Genomic DNA, 23,123 nt, shown 5'->3' with positions numbered 1-23,123 from the left:
CGGTCCGGGCCAGTCCGACTCTGCAAATGTTGCTAGTTCTTTGACCACTCATTTTTTATAAATTTATATTTTTAGTTGTAATTGAATTCAATATTTAAAATAAAAATGAGAGATGAACTACTAAACTTCAATAGGTTTATAATAAAAATGAATTATATAGTTTTATATTTATTTGTTAACAAATTATAATTGGCTATATTTATATCATTGTTATATTGTAATCCATGTTTTAAAATAGATTTGTGTCTATAATGTATTTAGTATTTAATAATTTATATTGTACAAAATGGGTACTATTTTTAGAACATACTACTATTATTAACATTAGATGTGGTGTGCTGATGGAGAGAGGGGTCAGAGTGTCATATATATGATTTATTATCTAAATGAAAAAAAAAGTTTCCCTTTCAAAAAAGCTGAGCATGCCACTGATTAGAAGTAGCAGTCTTTTATAATATATAATAATCATTATTATAGTATATTATGTGATACACATGAAGTAGCAGTTTTTATTAGTATTTAAAAAGTAGCAGTCACTGCTACTTTCACTGTGATTTTTCAAGTAGGAATCACAGTTGTGACTACCAATAAGCAATAGTTAAATGTAAATTGTAATTAAAACTAGTAGGTATATAAAAAACGTAAATGAAAACGTAATTAAAATCCAAAAAATTTTAAAACTTTAAAAAATAATTACATTATAATACCATTTGGTATTAGGTGCCTTTTATCGTTTAAATAATTGTTAATTACTGTACATATTTTTGTGTTGGTATATATCATAATGGCTTTATGTCGAATGAATTTGTGTCGAATTTAGATTTAGAAAACGACATAAAACCATACGACAAATAACCGTCGTGGCCTTTTGTCGGGTGATGTTTTGTCGAATTGCTTTTTGTCATGCTTCGGGATCAGGTCACCACAGATACTATAATGAAATTGTGATAACGATAAGAGACGATGCCTTGCGGCTTGCTCTTTTAAATGCCTGTTTTAACGTTTTTGTTGCATAAATCGGTGATGGGATTTTATATTTATTAATTATATAGTATATCAGTACATCGTTTCACAGTATATTTGCTTACAACTATTTTGCATTAAATATTTACATTTTGTATTCGTTATTTTAGTCGCCATTACTCGGTAGATGACACACAGACTTAGAATCGAAGTCTAGTATCGTATTAGTATTATTTTTTATGATTACACAACTATACTTCTGGATTAGTCGTTGCATGGTACTTACACCATCTTTAATATAATATATGTATATATATCAAGACAATATACTGAAGTATATAATTAATATCTAGTGTGTTACAATTAACTACTTACAATACTAATCTAATGGCGGCAATCATTAAAAAGGTTTGTATTCATATTTATTATAATTACTAACTACTTTGCAATAAATTACTAAATTTAGAATGCTTATAATGATATAATGAAAAAATGACTTCAAGACATTGCTGCAATGGTTTTATTTCCCTTAAAATGTATATATTATGTCAGGGGTGGCCAACTTTAATAGATTTGCGATCGACCTCTGAGATTTTCTAGGTTGTCACGATAACAAAAAATATATTATATATGTACATGCCTGTTACACTTTTTATTCAATATCTGTGTATAATTTCGTTTTTCATAGTTATTTATTGCTTTTTTCTAAATATAATTTTTATATTCGTGGGATATACAAAGATATACAAATTTACAAAAAAAAATTCGAAAGGGTGTCGCGATCAACTCAAATTCATCTCGAGATTAAATGGTTGGCCACCCCTGTACTATGTATAGCGTTGAAAGTTGCTGATCGTTAGTGTACCATCATTAGTATGTTGATGAGTGAGGAATGCTTAGAAATGGATGTGTTTTATTCGGGATAGTAATATTCTAAGGCCATAGTATTGTAGTGTGCCAATCAACAATTGATGTGTAGTGGTGGTATAGCCGTGGTTTAAATAAATAAGATGATGTAAATATTTTCAGTGTAAATTTATTGAAAAATATTCAGTGTAATTAATTGTAAATTATTTTAAGTGTAATTTAATTAGAAAAATAGGTTAGGTCACAGGGACTGTTTCATAATGTCAACTGACGTGAAAGTGCCTGGCTCTAGTAGATCACATCTGTCGGAGTCCTCTCCAGGTCCCCCTTATATTGTCGGTTTCCCCCTTTCTACTCTTCTCTTGTCCCTTCTGGTCAATCGGATGTGCGTCATTTGTTGTCACACAGCTTAGGATTCATGCAGATGTGCGATGACCTAATTAGATTGTGGCAGGATGTAGCACTTTCCATACACCCATGTATGGTATTCTCTGTCATATTACTACTGCATGTTCTGATAGGAACTAAGCTGATTTGTTGTTTTAGCAAGGGACTAATATTATTATATTTTAGAGCTGGTATATTTTGGTATGCTGGTTTCTGTATTTCTATATTTTTATTGACCTATCTTTTTCTTTTAACATTGTCGTTGTACTCTTCACTTTTCCTACTACTTTGTTGGCACTATTTGCGAGATAATTTGGGTTTTTAGTAAAAAACCGTTGCTATATTGTTATACCTATTACTTATTAGTCGTCTAAAAGTGTTATTATTATTATTATTACGTATTATTATTGATATTACTATCTGATATGTCAGAGCACATAGCAGTATAGTAATAAGCATTCTACACACACATTGTTAGAAGACAAGAATATTGTGTTAACTCGTTTGTTTTTTTACGGTATATTAATTTTTAAGTGAGTTATGAGTATGTAATATATTAATATTTAAAAATGATCATAATTAACTTTAAAATTGAAGTAGTATATAAAAAAACAAATGAGAGAACACAAATACTGTTCTTACCGTTAAGTTTGATAATAGGTTATTTCACTCTAATATTTAAGAGGGGTTGTACCTACATGTATTTTCTTCGTCTACACACATATGACACAGAAAATGTTCATTCACCAGTTTCAATAGTTGTTGTTAGTTTTGATATTTGAGTGAATTGACCTATTATAAAATTTAAAGGTATGATTATTATCTAGGGTCCACATAGCCTTTTATTGAAATTATTTAAGTAAGTTATGATCATTTTAAAATGTACAGTTTCAAAAGGTTATAACTTACTTAAAAATAATATTAATAAAATCCTACATGGCTGTGGGGCACAAGAGATAATAATCTTACTTTTACATTTTATAATATGTCAATTCACTCTAATATTAAAACTAACAGCACACTACACATGCAGGTATAACGTCATCTTAAGCTAAACACACAAAATTGGAACTGTTGAATGCATATTTTGGTTAGGTATCCGTTAGTAAGACAACGACAACACATGAGAATAAACCTAATCTAACCATTAAGTATGTGTAGTTTTTAATAAAATATTGTACAATACCTTTAAATTATAATACTTAAGTATAATACTATAGTTGAACATAACTAAAAAATAATACATTTTTGTTGGGAAATGAACTTAAATTAATTTCAATGTGACAGGTTGATTACAATGAGAATGATAAGAGGATTATGAATGCCACAGGTCTGATAGTGTATAATATATTGTGGAAGGTAACGAGGAGTAAAGAGGAATTTATTTAAGAAAAGTTTGTAGGAATGTAAAGAAAGTAAGATGTAAATGTTTGACTAGAGACAGGATAGTAAGTTTAAACATTATTTTACTAAAAAAATTCTTACAGAATATATATTTAAAAACTTTTCTGTTAATTGATATGTTTATTTCAATAATATATACCATTATTTATTTAGTCAATAACTTGTATATAAATAGTTTATCATTATTTATAAAGACGGGATTTTGCATATTATAATGCATATTCATATTTTTTAAGCAATTACATACAGAAAATTAATTTTCATCAATCATACCTAAATAAATAATATTATAAAATTTATTTTGCATATTTTGGGTACAAGTGTATATTTTTCATAAAAACAAATGTTTTTGCATATTACATTCAACTTATACTAAAACAAATTTTTCTATTGAAAGTATTAAAAAGCTTGAAATTTCAGGTTTGCTACTCATAGATGCTGAAGGGGCCGCTTCATCAATGTTTGTTTTTTCTGTCCGTCTCCCACAAACATATTACGTATTTCTATGATTACGACTATCCAGTTCAGTTTAGGGCAAAGCACCTATTATATATTTTATAAAGAAGAATATTTCCTGTGTGTTTACCGGATAGACTTTTAATATTTACATTTTTGAATAAGTTATTAATGATTAATAATAATCAAAATTATTTTAAATTAAAACACACTTATATTTATAAAAATTGTAAATATTAAAAATCTATCCGGTCAATGCACAGTAAAATTGTCTTCTTTATAAAATTCTTTCATCATCTTCTTTTTATCATGAATATTTTGATTTTATAACTTTAAAATAAATAATAAGTTGAAATAATCAAATATTATTTTACATATTTTGTGCTTTTTAAATGCATATTTAAAAATTTTAAATTCATATAAATCCGGTCTTTAATTATGTATAAATGTATAACCTAACCTAACCTAACCTATTTGTGTATTTCATTATTATTTATTTATTTATAATTATAATATTTTGTATCCTAGGAAGCAATAATACTTGCAATTGATGTAGGAAAAAATTCTTTGCAGCCAGATTCAGATGGAAAATCCTTTTTTGAAAAAGCTAAATTTTGTGCTTCTATGATTTTAAAGAGAAAAGTAATTTATAACCTATATGATTATTAATTAATTGTAAAAAAATATTACTTATTATGTTTTAGATATTTGCTGAAAGTAAAGATTATTTATCATTAATATTGTTTGGATCATCTCGTACAAATAACCATCTTTCATCCTCGGGATGTTGTTATCACAATATAGAAATTGTTACTAGCTTAGGTGTAGTTACTTGGGATTTAATTAAACATATTAACAGTTTATCTTCAACAGATATTACACCTTCAGATTGGCTTAATACCCTTGTTCTTGCTGCAGATATGTTGAAAAAGGAAAATGAGTAAGTATATTATACTACAGTAGTTCATTACTGAACTCACAATTAATAGACTCAAACAAGCTGATCCTCATTTGCACATAATATATTAATAGATAAAAACAAATGTCTAGTCACTATTCAAGGTGATTTTTTAAACATGCTTACCCCATTTTTATGCTTGAATTATGTATACAGAGTGATTCTTTTATCATGAACCACTCATTATTTCAAAAAGTATTCATGTTTTTGAACATTTTTTTTTACATTGTTTCAAGTTGTTAAAAAACAACGTTTTTATTAAAAAAAATTATATTTTTAAATATTTTTTTTAAGTTTTTTACTTTTTTGAATGACAACATAGTTTTAATTTCATATTCAGAATATTTTTCTGATTATTTTAATACATAAAAATTGAATTTAGCCTAACCTGAGTAGTTTATGAGTTATACGTATTTAAAGTTTAGACAAGCGGAGTAGTGTACATACATTTTGTGGGGTAACCCCGTACCACTCCACGCAACTTAACTTTAAATACTTAGTATAACTCATAAACTACTCGCCCTAAATGTATCAAAATACTCAGAAAATTTTTCTGCTTTGGAATATGAAATTAAAACTATGTTGTCATTCAAAAAAGTAAAAACTTAAAAAAATATAAGGATAAAAATTATTTAAAAATATAATTTTTTAATAAAAACGTTGTTTTTTAACAACTTAAAACTATATAAAAATCAAAATTTGAATATATGCATAATTTAAGCATAGTAATGGGGTGAGTATGCTTAAAAAATCAGTTTGTACATGACTACTAGGTTAATGTTGTCAATATTTATTTTTAAGAGGACATCATAGACGTATGTGTTGTCTCCATTTTACTAACATACAATATAACAAATTTGCGTTCAGCTGAATTCATTTTATGTTGTTAGTTTTAGTATTAGAGTCAATTGACCTATTATCAAACTTAAAGGTAGGCAAGAATATTATCTAGGGTATATTATCATATGGGTTTATATTGGTATTTTAATTTTGAAGTTTAAGTATTTTACATAACTATAACTAAGTTTAAAATTAAAACATCAATAAAAGCCTACGTGATACCCTAAATAATATTCTTACTTTTAAATTGAATAATGAGTAAATTTACTCTACAATCAAAGAAAATAATATAAGATGGATTCTGTTGAATTCAAATTTGCTGTAGTATACATTAGTAAGACGGATAAAGCACATGTGGGTAGAACATCCTTTTAAAGGTATATTTTCACATTTTAATCCATTTTTCCTATTCCATAAATTATTGCAATAGCAATAAAATTCACATTTAACCGTTGTAGTGAGATTGATATTCAACTATGACGGTGACAATAAATAGATATGTTTAATTACATTAAATTTTATATTCAATATTACTTAAATTAGGTTGATTAAGATAGAAACATTTTTTAGAAAATAATAAATTTTCATAATATGTATATAAAAATCAATGAAATATGCAATTAACATTTTTTTTTTTAATTCACCAATGTATAGCTCTGATTTCTAGCTTAGTCTACTATACAAATCAAGAGCATATAGAATAATACCTTGAATAATTTATACATCTCCTACAATATTCAAGCTCTAGTTATCAATTTTTCTTCAAATTATTTAAAACATAATATTAAATAACGAATTGCTAAATATTTTATTGCAAATTATTTTATTGAATGCACGCAATAATAAAAGAAAACTTTAAACTATAACAAATACTATAATTCTAATTTAATTTTGAGGTATAAAAGCGATAGTTTTGGTTGCTATATGTTTACATATAATATTTATTATTCTAATATATAAATTGTTAATTATATTTTTTAAGCAAAATATTTATTTTATTTTATAGAGACAAAATATTCAAAGACCTTCAGATTGTTATGTTTTCAAATCTTGAAACTGATATTTCATTTGATAAAATAGATATAATTGCAAGCTGTATAAAAAGGCAAAATATTAATTTAACTATAATGTAAGTTAATTTTAAATTTGAATATTAAAAAAGATACACTATTTTAAATTGAAATAAGTTTCTTTTGTGTTTATATAATACATTTACCATTAATAATGGTCCATTATTATTTAAAATGCCATTCAAATATTCTTTTCAATAGAAATGAAAGCAATGTTATTATGGTTTATTTTTCTTGCCATCACCTATTGGAGAATTAAAAATGTATTGATCTTCACTATTGAGGTTAATTTCTAGTAAAAGTTGAAATACGTGTAAATATTTATTCAAACCGTTTATCGATAATTTTTTCTTTGTTTTAGATTCTGAACGGAGTGATGAATGTATTGATTTTACAATGATGTGTATTTTTTTTTATTATTTTTTTTTTTGTTGTGTCTGTCATCACGTTTTGGAGTAGTAATAATGCTTCGATTTTTGACTTCAGCCCCTATTTGAAAAGGAAAATTCGTCTAGTTGGTACTTGAAGGGGGGGGGGTCAAAAGTAAAAAATGTCCAGTAGTTTTCAAACGCGTCGGGAAAAACCCTGAAAAAATTACGGAAAAACGGGAATTTTTACGTATAACCACTTTGACAAAATCGATTTTTTGATTTTGCTGTAACTCAAAAACAAATCATTGTAAATACTTGAAATTTTCACCAAATGTTTATGTTAGCGTTATATATTTACGATTAAATTTCAAAATATTTAGAATTTTTTTAAGGTACTTATAGACAATTGAAATTTTTGCCTTTTTTAGTTTTTTTTCTTAAAATGCCGATAAAAAAAATTTGGCTATCCAAAAAATCTTTAAAATTTAATACAAGGTTTATTATAATTTGAACTTATCGTAGTAAAAAAAAATCAAAAATCGTTAGTCACAATTTTTATTTATAAGCATTTTAAGTTCAAATATTTACGAAATATATCAAAATCGCGAAAATTTGCAAGGAATTTTGAAGTTGAAAATTCATAAAATTTTTGTGATTTATACTTAAGGTTCAAAAATCCAATACAAGGTTATCCATAAGTTTTCCTTTAAGTAATTTTAAAAAAAAATTCCAGCGTCAATATAGAAAACATTTTATGAGCGTATGAAATTTAATTTTTTACGAAATCGCGTAAAATAACGATATATTACAATTTAAATATAAGTAATAACAATATAATATATCCAACTAATTATCATTGACTGACAAATCATCTCCGTTCAGAATCGTTTTTCGTATACAATGATACCCGTCATTGCATTCAAATTTAACACATCCGTTATGGTGATCAGTGGCCGACTCTCCATCTCTACTATACAGCAGAGCGATACCCATTTGCCCACTTTTTTTAATGTTACAGATTTAAAATTTTTAATAAATATTTATATTTTTATGTTCAATGAACATTTATAATTTATTTTTATTTCTCATGTATTGCAAGATGTCATTCTTATAATGACTAAGACAATTTTGAAAATTTACTTCAATGTTCTCTTAGTTAATTTTGCAATACTCAAAAATATCAAAAATATGGTTACATTTTTATAGGTATTGAAAGTCTTACGGTTTTAGTAACTATGCTGTATTTTAAAAATATTAATAGTAAGGATATAAAATATTTTACAATTAAATATATTATTATTGTCTATAAAAAAAACTTTTTAAAAATATTTAGACTAATTCATGAATATCATAGTTGATATTTTTATTGTGATTTGTAGATTGGTTATTTAAATATGTTTTGTATTCAGATAATATTATATATATTTTTTGCAAATCATCAAATAAAAATTAATGATGTACTATTTAGAATAATACTGTTTACATATTGAGGAATTATTATTTGTAATTTAAATCAATTTTATGTTTTCAGAGGTAAAGATTTTGATGATATATCACTCAATCCTAAGTTAGAAACATTTGTTTTGAAATCTGAGGTAATACAATAATATTATGTATAGTGCATACATGCATATACAGGATGTATCACAAAGTTCTGATAAATTAAATAATTAAAAAACTAAGCACAACTTATGAAAGTTTAAGTATTTCTTCAACTTTCTGCTAATGTGTATTAATCAAAGTCTAAAGTAAAAATCAGTAGTCAAAACAAAATTTTTAATTGGAGTTAACGATAACCATATCTGAATATTGATAATAATATGTAAAATTTAGATAAAGCCTTAGTGGTGATAAGACAGAATGGTCATAGATAATAAAGAATGTAGTTATCGTATTCATTTTGACTACTGGTTTTTACTTTTGGTTTTGATGAAATAAGAAAGTAATAGAAAGTATAAGAAAGTAATATAAGATATTTTAACGCTCATAAGTCGCTAATGGATTACACAAATTAATAACTGTAAACTTAAAACTATTTTTATCAATATATATTTATAAATTGGCTGTTTTGAATTTTTTTTATTTTCTGTACAAAAAAATAAAAAGTTTATATTTCACGTATAGTACAAGTGTCTATTATTTGTATAAAAAAAAAAAATTTATAAAACACGTTATTTAATTTGTCAGAACTTAGTGATACACTCTGTATACATATGATTATGATTCAGGAAATAACTAATTTACTATGAAATGTTTAAAATACCACAAGTTATTTCTTTATTAGTTTTATTAACTGTAAAGTCTTTTATTAGGAATTATTATTATCAATAATATTTCTTAGAAGTTATGTAATTATCTAAAGTATTGTGGATATTGTTAAAACATAACAATATAGTAAGTTTTATTAAATGATTTTTTCCATTTTCATACTATTATAATTTATACATCTTAGATACTTATATACTAGAAAAAAATAATCCTAACCATATATTTTGTAATTAATTGTATTATTCTTAGGCAACTGCTGTTAATTTTGGTACAGTTCTACCTAAATTAAGTCATTATAAACAAAAAGAAGTAACACCAAGAGCTTGGAATATCCCTTTAAGTTTTGGAAATGCTTTTAATATTAGAGTTTCCGGTTATAAAAAGGTATTTACTTGACTATTATGTGTGTACAAGATATTTAATTTTGTTGATTAATATCTTAAGAAGATGTTATACCCGCATGTGTTGTCTTTACTAATGTACTTCATAGCATATTTGAATTCAACAGAACATATTTTATGTTGTTAGCTTTAATATTGGAGTAAATTTACCTATAATCAAACTTTAAGGTAAGAGTATTATCTAGGTCATGTCATGATTTTATTGATATTATAAATTTTTAGCGAGTTATAGGTATGTAAAATATTACAATTTTAAAATGTTCTTAACTCAGTTTAAAATGATAATATCAATAACAGCATATTATGTATTATGCAATTTCCTAGATAATATTGTTACAATTTAGTTTGATAATAAGTAAATTGGCTCCAATATTAAAGATAACAACATAAAATGTGTTCTGCTAAATGCAAATTTGCTATGATGTACAATGTATATTAAAAAGACAGAAACAACACATGTGAATATAACGTCTTCGTAAAACAATAATTATTCAAAAATGTAATTATAAATAACAGATAGATGAGACTGCTAAAAGCTTTAAGTGGTTATTATGTAAAAACTATGATACAGAAGACTCAGTTACAGCAATGAAGAAACATACTACATACTTTTATGTTGAAAATGGTGAACAAATAGAAGTTGATCGTGAGAATATAATAGATGGATTTCGCTTTGGTGATACAATTATACCAGTCTCCAGTAAGTGCTTCATAAAAACTATTCAAATTTATTTAAATTAGTAGGTATATATGTATAATATATATTTATATTTTTTGTAGATTTAGATACGGATGCATATAGTTATAAATCTGGTCCAAGATGTTTACAAGTATTGGGGTTTACAAAAGCTAAAAATATACAAAGATCATTTTTAATGGATGGAGGATCATATATTTTTAAACCTCACAAAGTAAATAAAGAATTAATTTTTCTACTTTATTGAGTTATTTTTGATTATAATAAAATAAATTTCAAATATATAGTTGACAAAATATTATTTAAATACTACATATTGACACGGCGACGGCGGTTGATTAATTATGATTAAATATTATTTATATTATGAATAGAAAATTGTAGTTAAAAATTAAAATGTAATTTCTCTTAATTCTAAAAGCAATGTCAATAGTTAATACAACATACAACTTGAAAAAAATATAAAGAACAGTAAATGATTTCTCTTTATTCATAAATAACTTGATATCAGCAAATATGCTCAAAACAGATCTCTAATACAAATATGACAAAGATATACTTTTCAAAAATAGTTGGATAATACCGTTGTTAAATAAAAAAAAAAACATGAATAATTATCTCATAAGTTGTATCTGAGTGATATTTTATCAATTCACACTCTTTATTTCAAAATGTATTAATGTTTTTGAATTTTTTTGAATTTTTTTTTAAAAATAATTTCTAGTCAAAACAAAAAAAATATGTTTTAAAGTAAAATATATTTTTAACATATTATTGTTTTAGTTTTTTAATTTTTTACTTTTTTGAATGATAACATACATTTTTAATTTCATATTCCAAAACAGAATATTTTTTAGAATATTTAAATGCATAGAAATCATAAGTTTGGAAAAGAAGCTTACGAGTTATAAGTACTTAAAGTTTAGGTGAAAGGAATGATATGAAGATACTCAGTAAAATGTTGATCTACTGTTCCATAGTTCTGTATAATTGTTTTGCCTACAATAATAATTAATTTAAAATATTAATTATGTATTATAGGAAGATATTATTGCATTTAGAGTTATTTTCAATGCTATGGTGGAAAGAGAAGAATTAATGATTATTAGAAAAGTTTATTCTAATAATTCTTTGCCAACTATTGGAGCAATCTTTCCTCAAAGAGAAGATGCTGAAAATGTATGTATGCTTTGATGTAAAATTATATTATGGTTAAATTTTGAACATATACTTACTATTCTATGTATATTTTTATGCCATAGTTTGTATACACATTTATTATTTTCTAGTATATTATAATATACATTATTGTTTTAGTATTTTGTGTGTGTTAATCTACCATATGCTGAAGATGAACACTTGTTTAAACTTCTATCACTAAAATCATTTAAACCCAATTATGAAGAAAATAATGCTGTCCGTAATCTTATAGATGCAATGGATTTAGATAAAGATGGGTAAATTAAAATATTATTGACTAATTAATTTGTTGTTGATTTTACTTATTAATATTATTTCAGAAATGAGTTGTTCGTGCCAGAAAATACACACGACCCTGAATTACAATACGTGTTTGATTGTATTACTCAAAAGGCTATTAATCCAAACAAATTATTAACTAAAACAATACCAGAGCATATCCAAAGTTTACTTAACTCCCCTAAAAGAATTATGGTAAAGACTAAACAACCGATCTATGAAATTATAAAAGTATTTTCACTTCAACAAGAAATTTATGAAAAGTGGGTAATATTAATTCTAAGAATTGAATCAATAAATATTGAAAATAATATTATATTTATTATGTCTGTTTAATAGACGTTCAGTTGAAGATAATAATATTTTACAATTTGATTGTGATGAAGAAGAAGTAGACTGTTCGAAACAATTTGTAATTACAGCATTCAGCCCAATAGAAGATTTTAATAAACATTTAGAAAACGGATTAAATCCTGTAATAGGTATTCATATATTTACTATATTTAGTTTAAGTTATAAATATATATTGTATTTGTTAATTTATTTACTATACGATTCTAAGAAATTATGAAAATGAAATTCAATGTTAAATGAGTGGTATTTTATAAACATTTAATACTATATGTTAAAATTTTTTTTAATTAATTTATAATAATTATTATTGCAGTTTGTGATAATATGAAACACATAACTTTAGACCTAATAGAATCTAGTACAAGTATGGAAGACTTAGAGAAACCAGCATCAAATTTGAAAGTTTTAAGAGAATTTTATATAAATAATAATGATGTTAAATCGTATAATACTTTGATGTATCTTGTAAAAGATTCAGTTCTTTTATCTGGTAAAGAAGGAATGTGGTCACAGTTCATTGACAGTAAGTATCTTGTACAATATATAAATTAAATAATATAATAGATACATGACAATTGATAAGGTTTAAATAGTCTATATAAACTAATAAAATTATTTTTTTAATTTTAATATTTCAATATTTCTTAATTTATCTTTTGGAGTATTTAATTTAGCATAAACCTATAAAGTATTTTTAATGGAGTTCACCAAAAAAAAAAAAAATATTTGTTGGTGAAAAGGAACTTGTAATAATGTGAACATTTTCATATTATAAATGATTTTAATACTTACCAATATTCTATGTTATATAGTATATACTGTGATCAATGATAATATTTACTGGAAGAGAATCTTGATTCAAAACCAAACAAGTCAAATTCTTTAGCTAATTAAATTACTAAAATTTAATAAAAACTTATTTTAGACTGTAAATACTCTATTAGATTTAAATCATATACAGTGGAGCATAGATTATTCACGTTAATTATGACCAGGGGGTTTGTGGGTAATCAAACAATAATTAAAAATATACAATGAACATGAATTTAAATATTTCATATAATTAAAAATAAAACGAATGATATTATGTATTGTTAAATGTCATTATTTTGTAAATTTATAGTTATAAAATTATTTATATGTATTGTATGTTAATATTGTTTCTGTACTTAAATTACATTATTAATTTGTAAAACGGGCTCATGTCCTTTTATTTCATAAATAAAATAATGTAATATAAACGTCATTACATCCATATGGTTATTATAAGAATGTCATAAAAACAGATAAAAATTGGGATATATAATATATTTGCCAGGACCTTCAATTGTAGGTCACTATACTAGTATGACACTACTACCAATATTATAAAAAAAATTTCTTCTGTATGTTCTTTAGAGTTTAGACACATCTTTGATGTTAATAGTACTTAACATATGGTATTTAACTACTATATTACTCTCTCATTAAATTCATATTATTAAAACCAAACATATTATGTGTATAATTTATATTATTATATTATTATTATATTTTTAATGTACACATGAAATGAAATATAAATTTATATTTAAGGTGGAATAGGACTTATTACGAATCAAGAGATTGAAATAAGTGATATTTCACAGGAGTTATCTGAACAATTTATGAAACATGAAGTATTACAAGATGTTACAGCAGAGTTCATTATTGATGATGATGATCCAGTAAGTTAATTTATTTTTTATTAATATAAAGTGATTAAAAAAATTACAAATGATCATTAACAGCCAAATTCATGTTGTATACTTTTCAATATAGTTATTGTTTGATATTGAATGATTAAATAAAAATAAAACCTTACATCTCTTTTCATCACATTAAGAATTTTTTTTATTTATTCAAAATGTCAAGTTGTGTAAGACATTATATTATGTACATTGATAAAAAGAAATATTTACAGTTAAATTTTCATTTTTTATTTATTTTCTTTAATTGATATCCTGAATTAATTCAATCTTAATATAGAGTGCTTCTGATATGGAAGAGGCCATTAGTATATACGTACTTAAAATGATAGCCCAATGAAGGTTTTTTTTTGAAATTTTTTTCTCTGCAAAATATTATTAGAATCTTATCTTAAATGTAAAAAAAATTAACACTAGTTGTACTTTTACAAAATGCTCATATAAATCAAATCGCTGACTTAAAAAAAGGGACCGTGACACACCGATTTGTATGAAAACACTACAAGATGAACAGTAGTGATAGTTATTTGTTTTCATTCTTCATACTTAATTAATTAACACATTGTTTTATATTGTTAACTAATAAAAATTGCAAAATAATAACAAAATTAGGGTTAACAGATTTAAATGATTGAATTTAATTTCATACATTTATGTTATGTGTTTTTGGTGTATTAGGTAAATATGGCAACTTTCATCCGTAATATCATTAGTTAGAGATCAGCGAAACTAATTATTTGTATAATTACACTGAAATTACAGCTTTTAGAATAATAATATAGTTGATATCCTTTGTCAAACACCAACTTTGTTGGGAAAAACTTGGAGTTTATTACATCTTCGTATGGAAAAGTGCATCAAAGTTGATGGGGTTACATTGAACAACTTTTGATGGAGGTAATTTGTTATCGTGAATCAGTACCATATCTTCGCCTTGTGCCCAGATTTCTACTGCTTCGCCATCATCGTTTGTCTCTGTATAGTCCCAGCTTGAACTGTGGCTGTTGAAATCACCTATGACTATTTATTTATTTATTTATTTATTTATTTATTACTATTTTGACTATGTTAGATTTATGTTGTAAGCTGTCTTCGGATTTAAGATTAGGGGCTATGAAAAGAGAATTTGGTGGTTTATAGATTGAGGAGACTGAGATGTTCGATAAATGCACTGTGATAAATTCGATGTCGTTTTGTTCGTATATTTTAACTGACTGGATGGTCATGTTAGGTTTTGTGAAGATAGCACTACCGTGTTTTCTATGGTGCCTTATCGCTGTTAGTTTCATTCCAGATATACTTGGTGCATTAATAGTCTGGTCTCTATGGGTCTCTTGGACGTATATTATATCGCATGATGTTGATTTGAAAATGGTAGATAGAAGTTCTTCTTTTACTCTCGTAATACCTTCGATGTTTATCGATACGATCGTCAGTGCTGGCGCTGATAAGGGCCGTTTTAGGTGCGATTTTTTATGACCGCCAGACATTGTTATTACAGTGGATTCCGCTTAATGTGGGCACGTCGGGACCAGCCCTGTTTGCCAACATTCAGCGGCTGCCCATAAAAACCGAAATTAGTTTTAAAAAAAAAAAAATTCTAATAAAAAGTTTTATTGCCATATTATTGAAAAAAATGTTAAATAATTTCTATATAAATAAAACTAAATATAATAAATTAAATTAAATTAATATTTGGATGTGGAAGGTATACAAAACGTCTTAATGGTTCGTTGTCTAAGCTGTTTAGTGTGGATCTGGTTGACAAAATGGACACATGCTTCAAGCTTACCAGACGGACTATTTTCGTTACCCTCTTGCATGAAGAACTTCTGCAACAAATCAATGCACTTTTTAGCCTCTCTAGCTGTAACTGGTGGTTCGGTATCTTCTTCTTCATTTTCCAACTTCCTTTTTTTAAGAACATTCTGTACTGCAACATCACAAATGTCTTCATTATTATCAAAACAAGGAGCATTTTCATCAATGTTTTCAAACTCGTTATGGTTTTGAATAAGTAAAAATTCTTCATTCAATTCAGTCATCTCAGGTTGTGGACCAATAAAATTAGAAAATCTACAATGAGCGAAACAATTCATAACAGTTGTGCAGCTAACTTCTCGCCAACTCTCGGATACAAACTGTATCGCTTGCAATATGTTTATTTTGCCACTTATTTGATTAGCAGTTGTAGATGAATCAAACAAGTTTTCCTCTATCATTTCTAAAAAAAAATTAACCAGTTTCATTCTATATCTCACCTTGGATTTTTGATAATACCCATATCTAAGGGTTGGATTAAAGATGTCGTATTTGGTATCAAAAATTCTAAAGTAATGTTTTTGAGTTGAACGTTTTTTGGATGTGCAGCACAATTATCAATAAGAAGAAGTATGGACCTAGATTTTGCTTGCAATTCTTTATCCCATTCATACAGCCAGTTTGAAAATATGGTTGAAGTCATCCATGCATTTTTATTCGCGTGGTAATGCACTGGCATTTTATTTATAGACAAATTTTTAAAGCATCGAAGTTTTAAGCTTTTCCCCACTACTAGCAGCTTTCTTTTATCACTCCCGGTCATATTGACACATAATAAATCTGTAATCATCTCCATTGCTTTTTTTGAAACAGTTAAAACTTCCTTTTTGAAACATAAAGAACCATCAGGTGTCGCTCGATAATACAGTCCAGTTTCATCTGCATTAAATATGTTATCTGGGGAAAAATCGTTCAAAATTATTTTTAGCCTGTTAGCTTTTCAATCATTAGAGGCGTATTCATCAGCACTTGCTTTTTTACCATGCACACGCTTGAATTTTATATCGTGTCTATTCTTCCACCTGCTTAACCAACCATCAGTAGCAATAAACTGATTGTTACCATTTTTCTGGGATAATTCTTCGGCTTTACATTTCAACATTGGCCCAGACACGCGAACACCGCGACTTGTTATCAATGAAAACCACTCACTTAAGGCCTCGTCAACTTCGGGATCTTTCCCTTCCCGTTTACGTTTTTTATTACCAGTTTCAGTTGAATTGAAGTTTTCGCGTAAAATGACTTCTTCTTTGAGCAGTTTCGCCACTGTTGATTTCGGAACATATAATTTTTCAGCGATTTTACGTTGTGAAGTGCCTGGAGGTAGCGGTTTCACTTTGTCTAAAATCTCGATTTTTTCCTTGAGGGAGAGATCTTTTCGTGACATATTGTCACATTGAAATTCACGTTAAAACTGAAATGCGGGTATTGACGCGTTACAGAACGCGTTCCGTCTATAGTCTACCACTTTATTTTTATCGCATCTAATAACATTTACAAACATCAAAATCCCATTAAGGTTTGATTGGTAATGATTTTTATTACTTTCGATAAACACAATCTCATAGATACGACGAAACCCGATTAAATTTGTCGTTTTTAAATACATATGTGTATATTCTAACGCTATGATAAAATAAAATTGCCCATATTAAGTGGCTTTATTTAACATTGTTAATATACATTTGTATTGGGACCAGACCTGTTTGCCTACAATGAGCGGACGCCCATATTAACCGGTGCCCACATTAAGCGGAATCCACTGTATACTGAGAGATAGGTTGCGCCTGGGTTTGGAAGTATTAGCCAGTGTTTGAAAACACCGTTACTAGGGGACACCGCGTAGAGGTTTCTTCCTTGTCCCCCATTGTGCTGTTCAGAGTGTTCTTATACAAATCGATGTATCACATACCCTTTTTTTTAGTCAGCAAATCAAGCGTGAAAAACGCGTGTCAAGCGCATATACAAGTGACTCCTCAATTCGTTTAAAAATTTTGCAAAAATATAATTTGAGTGTTTCTTTTTACATTTAAGATAATGTTCTAAGAATAATCAGAATTTACCCAGATTTTGAAGATAAAAAAATTATTTCAAAAAAAATCTTCATTGGGCCATCACAATGAATACGCATATAATACTAGTGATCTCATCAATGTCAGAAACATCCTGTATATAAACATATTTACATATATATTGAAAAAAATAATATAATATATTTCATAGATTCTATGAATAATTAAAGAAATTAAATGTTATAAATACATATTTTGGTTTGTGTTGATTTTGTATATTTGATACTTGTTAAATAACATTGGGTAAAACTACTACATATTATATTAAACCCAACTTTAATTATAATATTATAATTATACTATTAAAAATCTGTTAATATATTTATGACCAATGTCGTAGATACATTAGAGACTCCACTTTTATTCCTCGCGTAGTATAAAATAGTAAGTTTTCAATATTATTAGTGTAAGTGCGATACAAACATTTACAACAAGTGGAGTTACAGAAAGTTATTCAAATACATATTTTAATTAAGTTTTCTTTTTGTTTCAGCTGAAAGAGTTTTTGTAAATGGAAACAAGTATAATTATAATTGTATTATATATTATTATTATTTTATTAAAAATGATGAAATAATTCTATTTATTAATGTACAATTTAACATAACATACCATACAAATATCAAAATGTGTGTTGTAACTAGTATTTATTATGTTTAACTCAAAAAATGTATGTTTATAATTTTAAAATTGTTTAATTATAATTTACGAAGAGATATATAATGTGTTGTACGTAATTGTAAAAATTTTTCTTCCAAAAATGTGGAGGCAAACAATTTTGTGATTTTAAAAGTTAGGTTACAAACTATGCCTTTTAGCAATTAGTTTTTAAAACAAACGTTTGGGAGTTATCACGTAGGAAATGGTGTAACCTCATTGCTCAAAATCTTACATAGATGTGCGCATAAGGGCAGCAGAGGTAGTATAGATAAATATTTTATGATTATAGAATTTTACCAGTATAAAACTAATAGCTATGTCTACTATAAAAATAAATATCCATGATTTTTAATTGTAAATATTTATCATATTATAAATAATAAATATTAACTATAGGCTTTTGGAAAAGTACAGGTTTAGTGGTTTAGTACCTTACGGCTTACTGAAGAACTTTTTTTTCCAAAAAAACAAATAACCAATATAATTTTAATTTTGATACCCAAACTCAATAGTAAAAAAAGTAAAACTATGGGCCGGTTTTAATGGTGAATTTGAAGAATGGGCCACATAGGTTCTACATAGGTTTAGTATGGTCTTTTGGTTGCCCAGGATAGTATGACGCTGCTCGGGCGTGGGCTTATTGACATGTCTGGTCGCTTTTTCGGCATCGTTGAAGGCACCAATAAGGGCCTTTTGATTTCCATCCAGTCAGTCAGCTGTTTTGATTGTCGCAGATATAACTTCTTTCACTTGTGGTGACTTTGTAAGCGTATTCGCTGTCTTAAGGTGATCCTTTTTGATAGTAGGTTGGTGATAGTTGTGGTTTGTGCCTTCAGCAGCTGCTTCAGCCTTTTAATTTCACCATGGTCACGTCTGTTTGACGTCACCATCAGCTTGGACATTGGTGTGGAGGATACTCCGCTTGTTTTATCTGCTATTGCAGCAGTCGTCACGAGTCTGTTTTTAATCAATTCTCCGTCTGGGGCCTGGATCCGTTCCGTGCCTGAAGACACGGCTGTCTCAGCAGTAATTTTGCCGGATGAGAGGGCCACGCTGGACACCCCCTCATTAGGGGTCGGGCTTGCTGATACGACCCCTGGGGCGAGTCCACTCCCAGTTGCCGTCCCGTGAGGTCTAGGAGGGCCTCACAACAAGACTCAGTGCTGTTGTTATCGTTCATCATGGTTTAAGATTTTTTGGCTTTGCCGCCACTGACAACGCCAGCCTCGCGTCGTCTGTCCGTGTTCCGTCCGTTGGCCAGATCTTCCGAGACACCGGGGGTCGATCGCCACCCCGGTGTTGAGTTTGTCCGCGACCGCTTATTCGTCCATCCCTAATGTATGGCTTATTTCGCAGCTACCCTGCATTTCTACAGGGCGTTCCCCTATCCGCAACCTGGGGACGCGCCCGATAGCATGCTCATGCGCACGGGAATCTAACCTAACCTAACCTTTTTTTTTTTCGGGTTTAATCCATGACCGAGAGGGAACTACTTTCGCATTAATTCTACTCGGCCGCCATCGTTTGTTTAATACAATAACTACAAGTTTAAGTGAAGGAAGGCGGGGCCAGTCTCCCCGACTTACCTTCTTACATGGGTTTTAGTACATACATATATATAATTACAAATACAATAGAATAATAAACAAAAAGCAATAATAAAGCAATTATAAGAAATCATTAACTATAACAATACGTGGAGTTCTCATACTTCTGCCTTCACTGGCCGGACGCATCCCGCCGCCCTAAACGCCCGTTCTGCCCGACCGCTGCGTCGGCTTGGCGAACCCTCTCTTCTTTCTCCTTGGCCGACAGGAGGCCTTCCACCATTTTATATAAGAGCCTCATGGACTCTGTGGCTTCTTCGATAATCGACCCATTCAAGTCTGAGTCTGGGGGCAGATCTTCTTCAGTGGGGTCGCAGATAATGCCACATATGGTTGCCACCGACAACCTGTGCCCCACGCGGCCTACGAGCTCGGCTCTAAAGGGCTCCCAGTAAGGGCAAGCGAGCAAGGTGTGCTCCGCCGTGTCCACGGCGCTCCCGCACTGCACGCATAGCGGGTTGATGGCCCTTCTCATTCGATGCAGGTAGTACTGGAAACAGCCGAGGCCGGAAAGCGCCTGAGTTATCCGGAACGTCAGCAGTATCCTCGGAAGAAGTCTGCGCACCCAACTCCTGACGTCCACTGGCCCTTGGGTGAGAAGGCATACCGTTGCTGCCACAGCACTAGAGTCGCCTCTCTCTCCATCACCTTCATCGCGTCCAAACACGTCGGCGGGGCTCCTGAAAGTGGAGGCTGTACGACGCCTTCTCAACCTCAACCTTTCTTGGGCGATCAGGTCCGCTGGCGGCATGTAGGCTAGTACGAGGGCAGCCTCGTCTGACACCGTCAGATACGCCCTTATCACCCAAGGGCTATAATCCTTTGGGGTTGTATCAGCCCTCCGGTAGCTCTGGCGGACGCCGAGACAGCAGCTGACCAGATGGGAGTGGCGTAGAGGAGCTGGCTCTCCACTACGGAAGCCAGTAGGCGCCTCTTCCACTGATTGACGGCATCTTCCAGGAGCTGACCAGTTTTGGCCACTCCGACCACGGCGAGATCGTCAGCGAACTTGACTAGATGAACCCCTCTCGGGACGTTCATTTACAGGAGCGAGTCGTACGTGACGTTTCACAGCGCCGGGCCCAAGACCGACCCCTGCGGCACCCCGCACGTGACCGGCCGTAAAGTCATCTCATCACCGGTTAGGAGCTCCCTGTCCGTGAGCCAGGAACGGAACATCTCGACGAGGTATTCTGGGACATTCTTCTTCCGCAGGGCCTCGTCAATGACCGGCCAGCGGAGCGAGTTAAAAGCGTTTTTAACGCCTAGCGTCACCAGTACGCAGAGGTCCTTGGTACCTTTACCCGCCGTACAATATGCTGCTAATGTCAGGACTAACAGAGGAAGTGGAAGAATTGCCGTCATTGGCAACACAGCCCCCCACACAGCAAAATTATATTTTAACAATATTTAAACAATATTCATGCTTAAATTTAAACATTTTATGTATATTCGTAGAAAGTTGCTAGAATATTTTTGATTATTGTCACAATATTATTAGATCACTATTTGGCAGAGGATCAAATATTTCCACAATAATCTTTTAAAATATATAGAAAATATTTATGTATTTCTTGTGAGAATATTGTTTTTGATTGTTGCAAGAACATTACATGTTAATAATTTTCATAATATTGTTTTTAAGTGTTTTTATTATGTTATTGATGGTGATTGTAAAAATATTCAGATTAATGTTGTAGTAATATTATAAGAAGGTAATTATGATAATATTATCCTTCTATATTGTAAAAACAACCAATTCCAATATTGTGAAGATGTTATATATAATATTATATTTTATTTATTTATAAATGATCCTTACAATTTGCTTTATATTTTTTTAGTAAACAGGAATGAGAATTGAAAAAACTGTCTAATAGTTTTGAAATAATATTTATTAAAATCCAATTACAAACAGTGTAAATAAATATAAAATAAGAACATATAATTTACAAACATAATATAATATACCATGTAACTATTATAATTAATAATAGTTTAATAAGGCTGTTTACTTCAGCATTTTTAAAATAAAAAATATATAATAGTATACAAATATTATACATGGCTTTTATAGCTGTATCATAATCATAGAAGTTGTATATATTATTAAAAATATAAATATGAGTTTCTTTTAGCTATAACTAATCAGTTAATAATAAAAATTTTTAAAAATGTATACAAAAGTTAAAAATATATATGGCTTTCCTAGCTAAATATAATCATATATAGTTTAAAAATAAAAATAAAAAATTTATTTTACTTTAATGTAAAATAATTCGTAATTTGTAAGACATATATGATATTAATTATATATTTATAATACACTTATTATGTCCTTTGAATTTTTTTCATTTTTTTTTTTTAATACGTTCTGATGCTTGAGCCATCCACAATTTAATAGGTTTTTCAATATCTTTGAAGGGGATATCATGAAATTTTTTCATTTTATGAACTGCTTCTAAATAATAACAAACAATAAATATAAAAATATTTAATTTAAGTAAATAATAGTCTTAGAAATTTTTTTTAAAGTATTTACCAAATATTATAGTACAGCTTTGTAAATTGGATAATTTAGATTTTCCCTTAAACCCAATGAACGAATAATTGTAAAGAAATTTGTCTGAGAAAATCTTTTGCATAATTCTACGCACAGTTTCTGATATATGGTGCATGAAAGGCTATCTTACAGTGACAAATGTATGGCATTTTTCCGGT

At 28.5% G+C, this 23,123-nt stretch overlaps 1 protein-coding gene across 2 annotated transcripts; it reads left to right on the top strand.

Moving 5' to 3' along the window:
* Window positions 1-967: 967 nt before the first annotated feature.
* On the top strand, window positions 968-19,069 carry LOC132926999 (X-ray repair cross-complementing protein 5-like). Of its 2 annotated transcripts, XM_060991441.1 has the most exons (15): window positions 968-1,371; window positions 4,606-4,719; window positions 4,782-5,017; window positions 6,882-7,004; window positions 8,848-8,911; window positions 9,834-9,968; window positions 10,502-10,685; window positions 10,766-10,896; window positions 11,724-11,861; window positions 12,000-12,139; window positions 12,203-12,424; window positions 12,501-12,643; window positions 12,829-13,038; window positions 14,091-14,221; window positions 18,629-19,069. In XM_060991441.1, the coding sequence occupies exons 1-15, from the start codon at window positions 1,351-1,353 to the stop codon at window positions 18,644-18,646; spliced, it is 2,010 nt and encodes a 669-aa protein (XP_060847424.1). In that variant the 5' UTR covers window positions 968-1,350; the 3' UTR covers window positions 18,647-19,069. The 2 variants fall into 2 exon arrangements, with proteins under 2 accessions (XP_060847424.1, XP_060847425.1); XM_060991442.1 differs by lacking the exon at window positions 6,882-7,004.
* The last annotated feature ends 4,054 nt before the right edge of the window (window positions 19,070-23,123 follow it).

Source organism: Rhopalosiphum padi, chromosome 3, assembly GCF_020882245.1.
Source record: "Rhopalosiphum padi isolate XX-2018 chromosome 3, ASM2088224v1, whole genome shotgun sequence".
Classification (NCBI taxonomy): domain Eukaryota; kingdom Metazoa; phylum Arthropoda; class Insecta; order Hemiptera; family Aphididae; genus Rhopalosiphum; species Rhopalosiphum padi.
The sequence above is the reverse complement of the archived record's forward strand: the minus strand, read 5'-3'. Positions and strand labels throughout refer to the sequence as shown.

Excerpts from the sequence above, each read along its gene's own strand:
- LOC132926999 (XM_060991441.1), top strand. The coding sequence starts at position 1,351 with ATGGCGGCAATCATTAAAAAG. Across the intron at positions 12,140-12,202 it reads ATGGATTTAGATAAAGATGG|AAATGAGTTGTTCGTGCCAG; the intron begins GTAAATTAAAAT and ends ATATTATTTCAG. Across the intron at positions 13,039-14,090 it reads GTGGTCACAGTTCATTGACA|GTGGAATAGGACTTATTACG; the intron begins GTAAGTATCTTG and ends TTTATATTTAAG.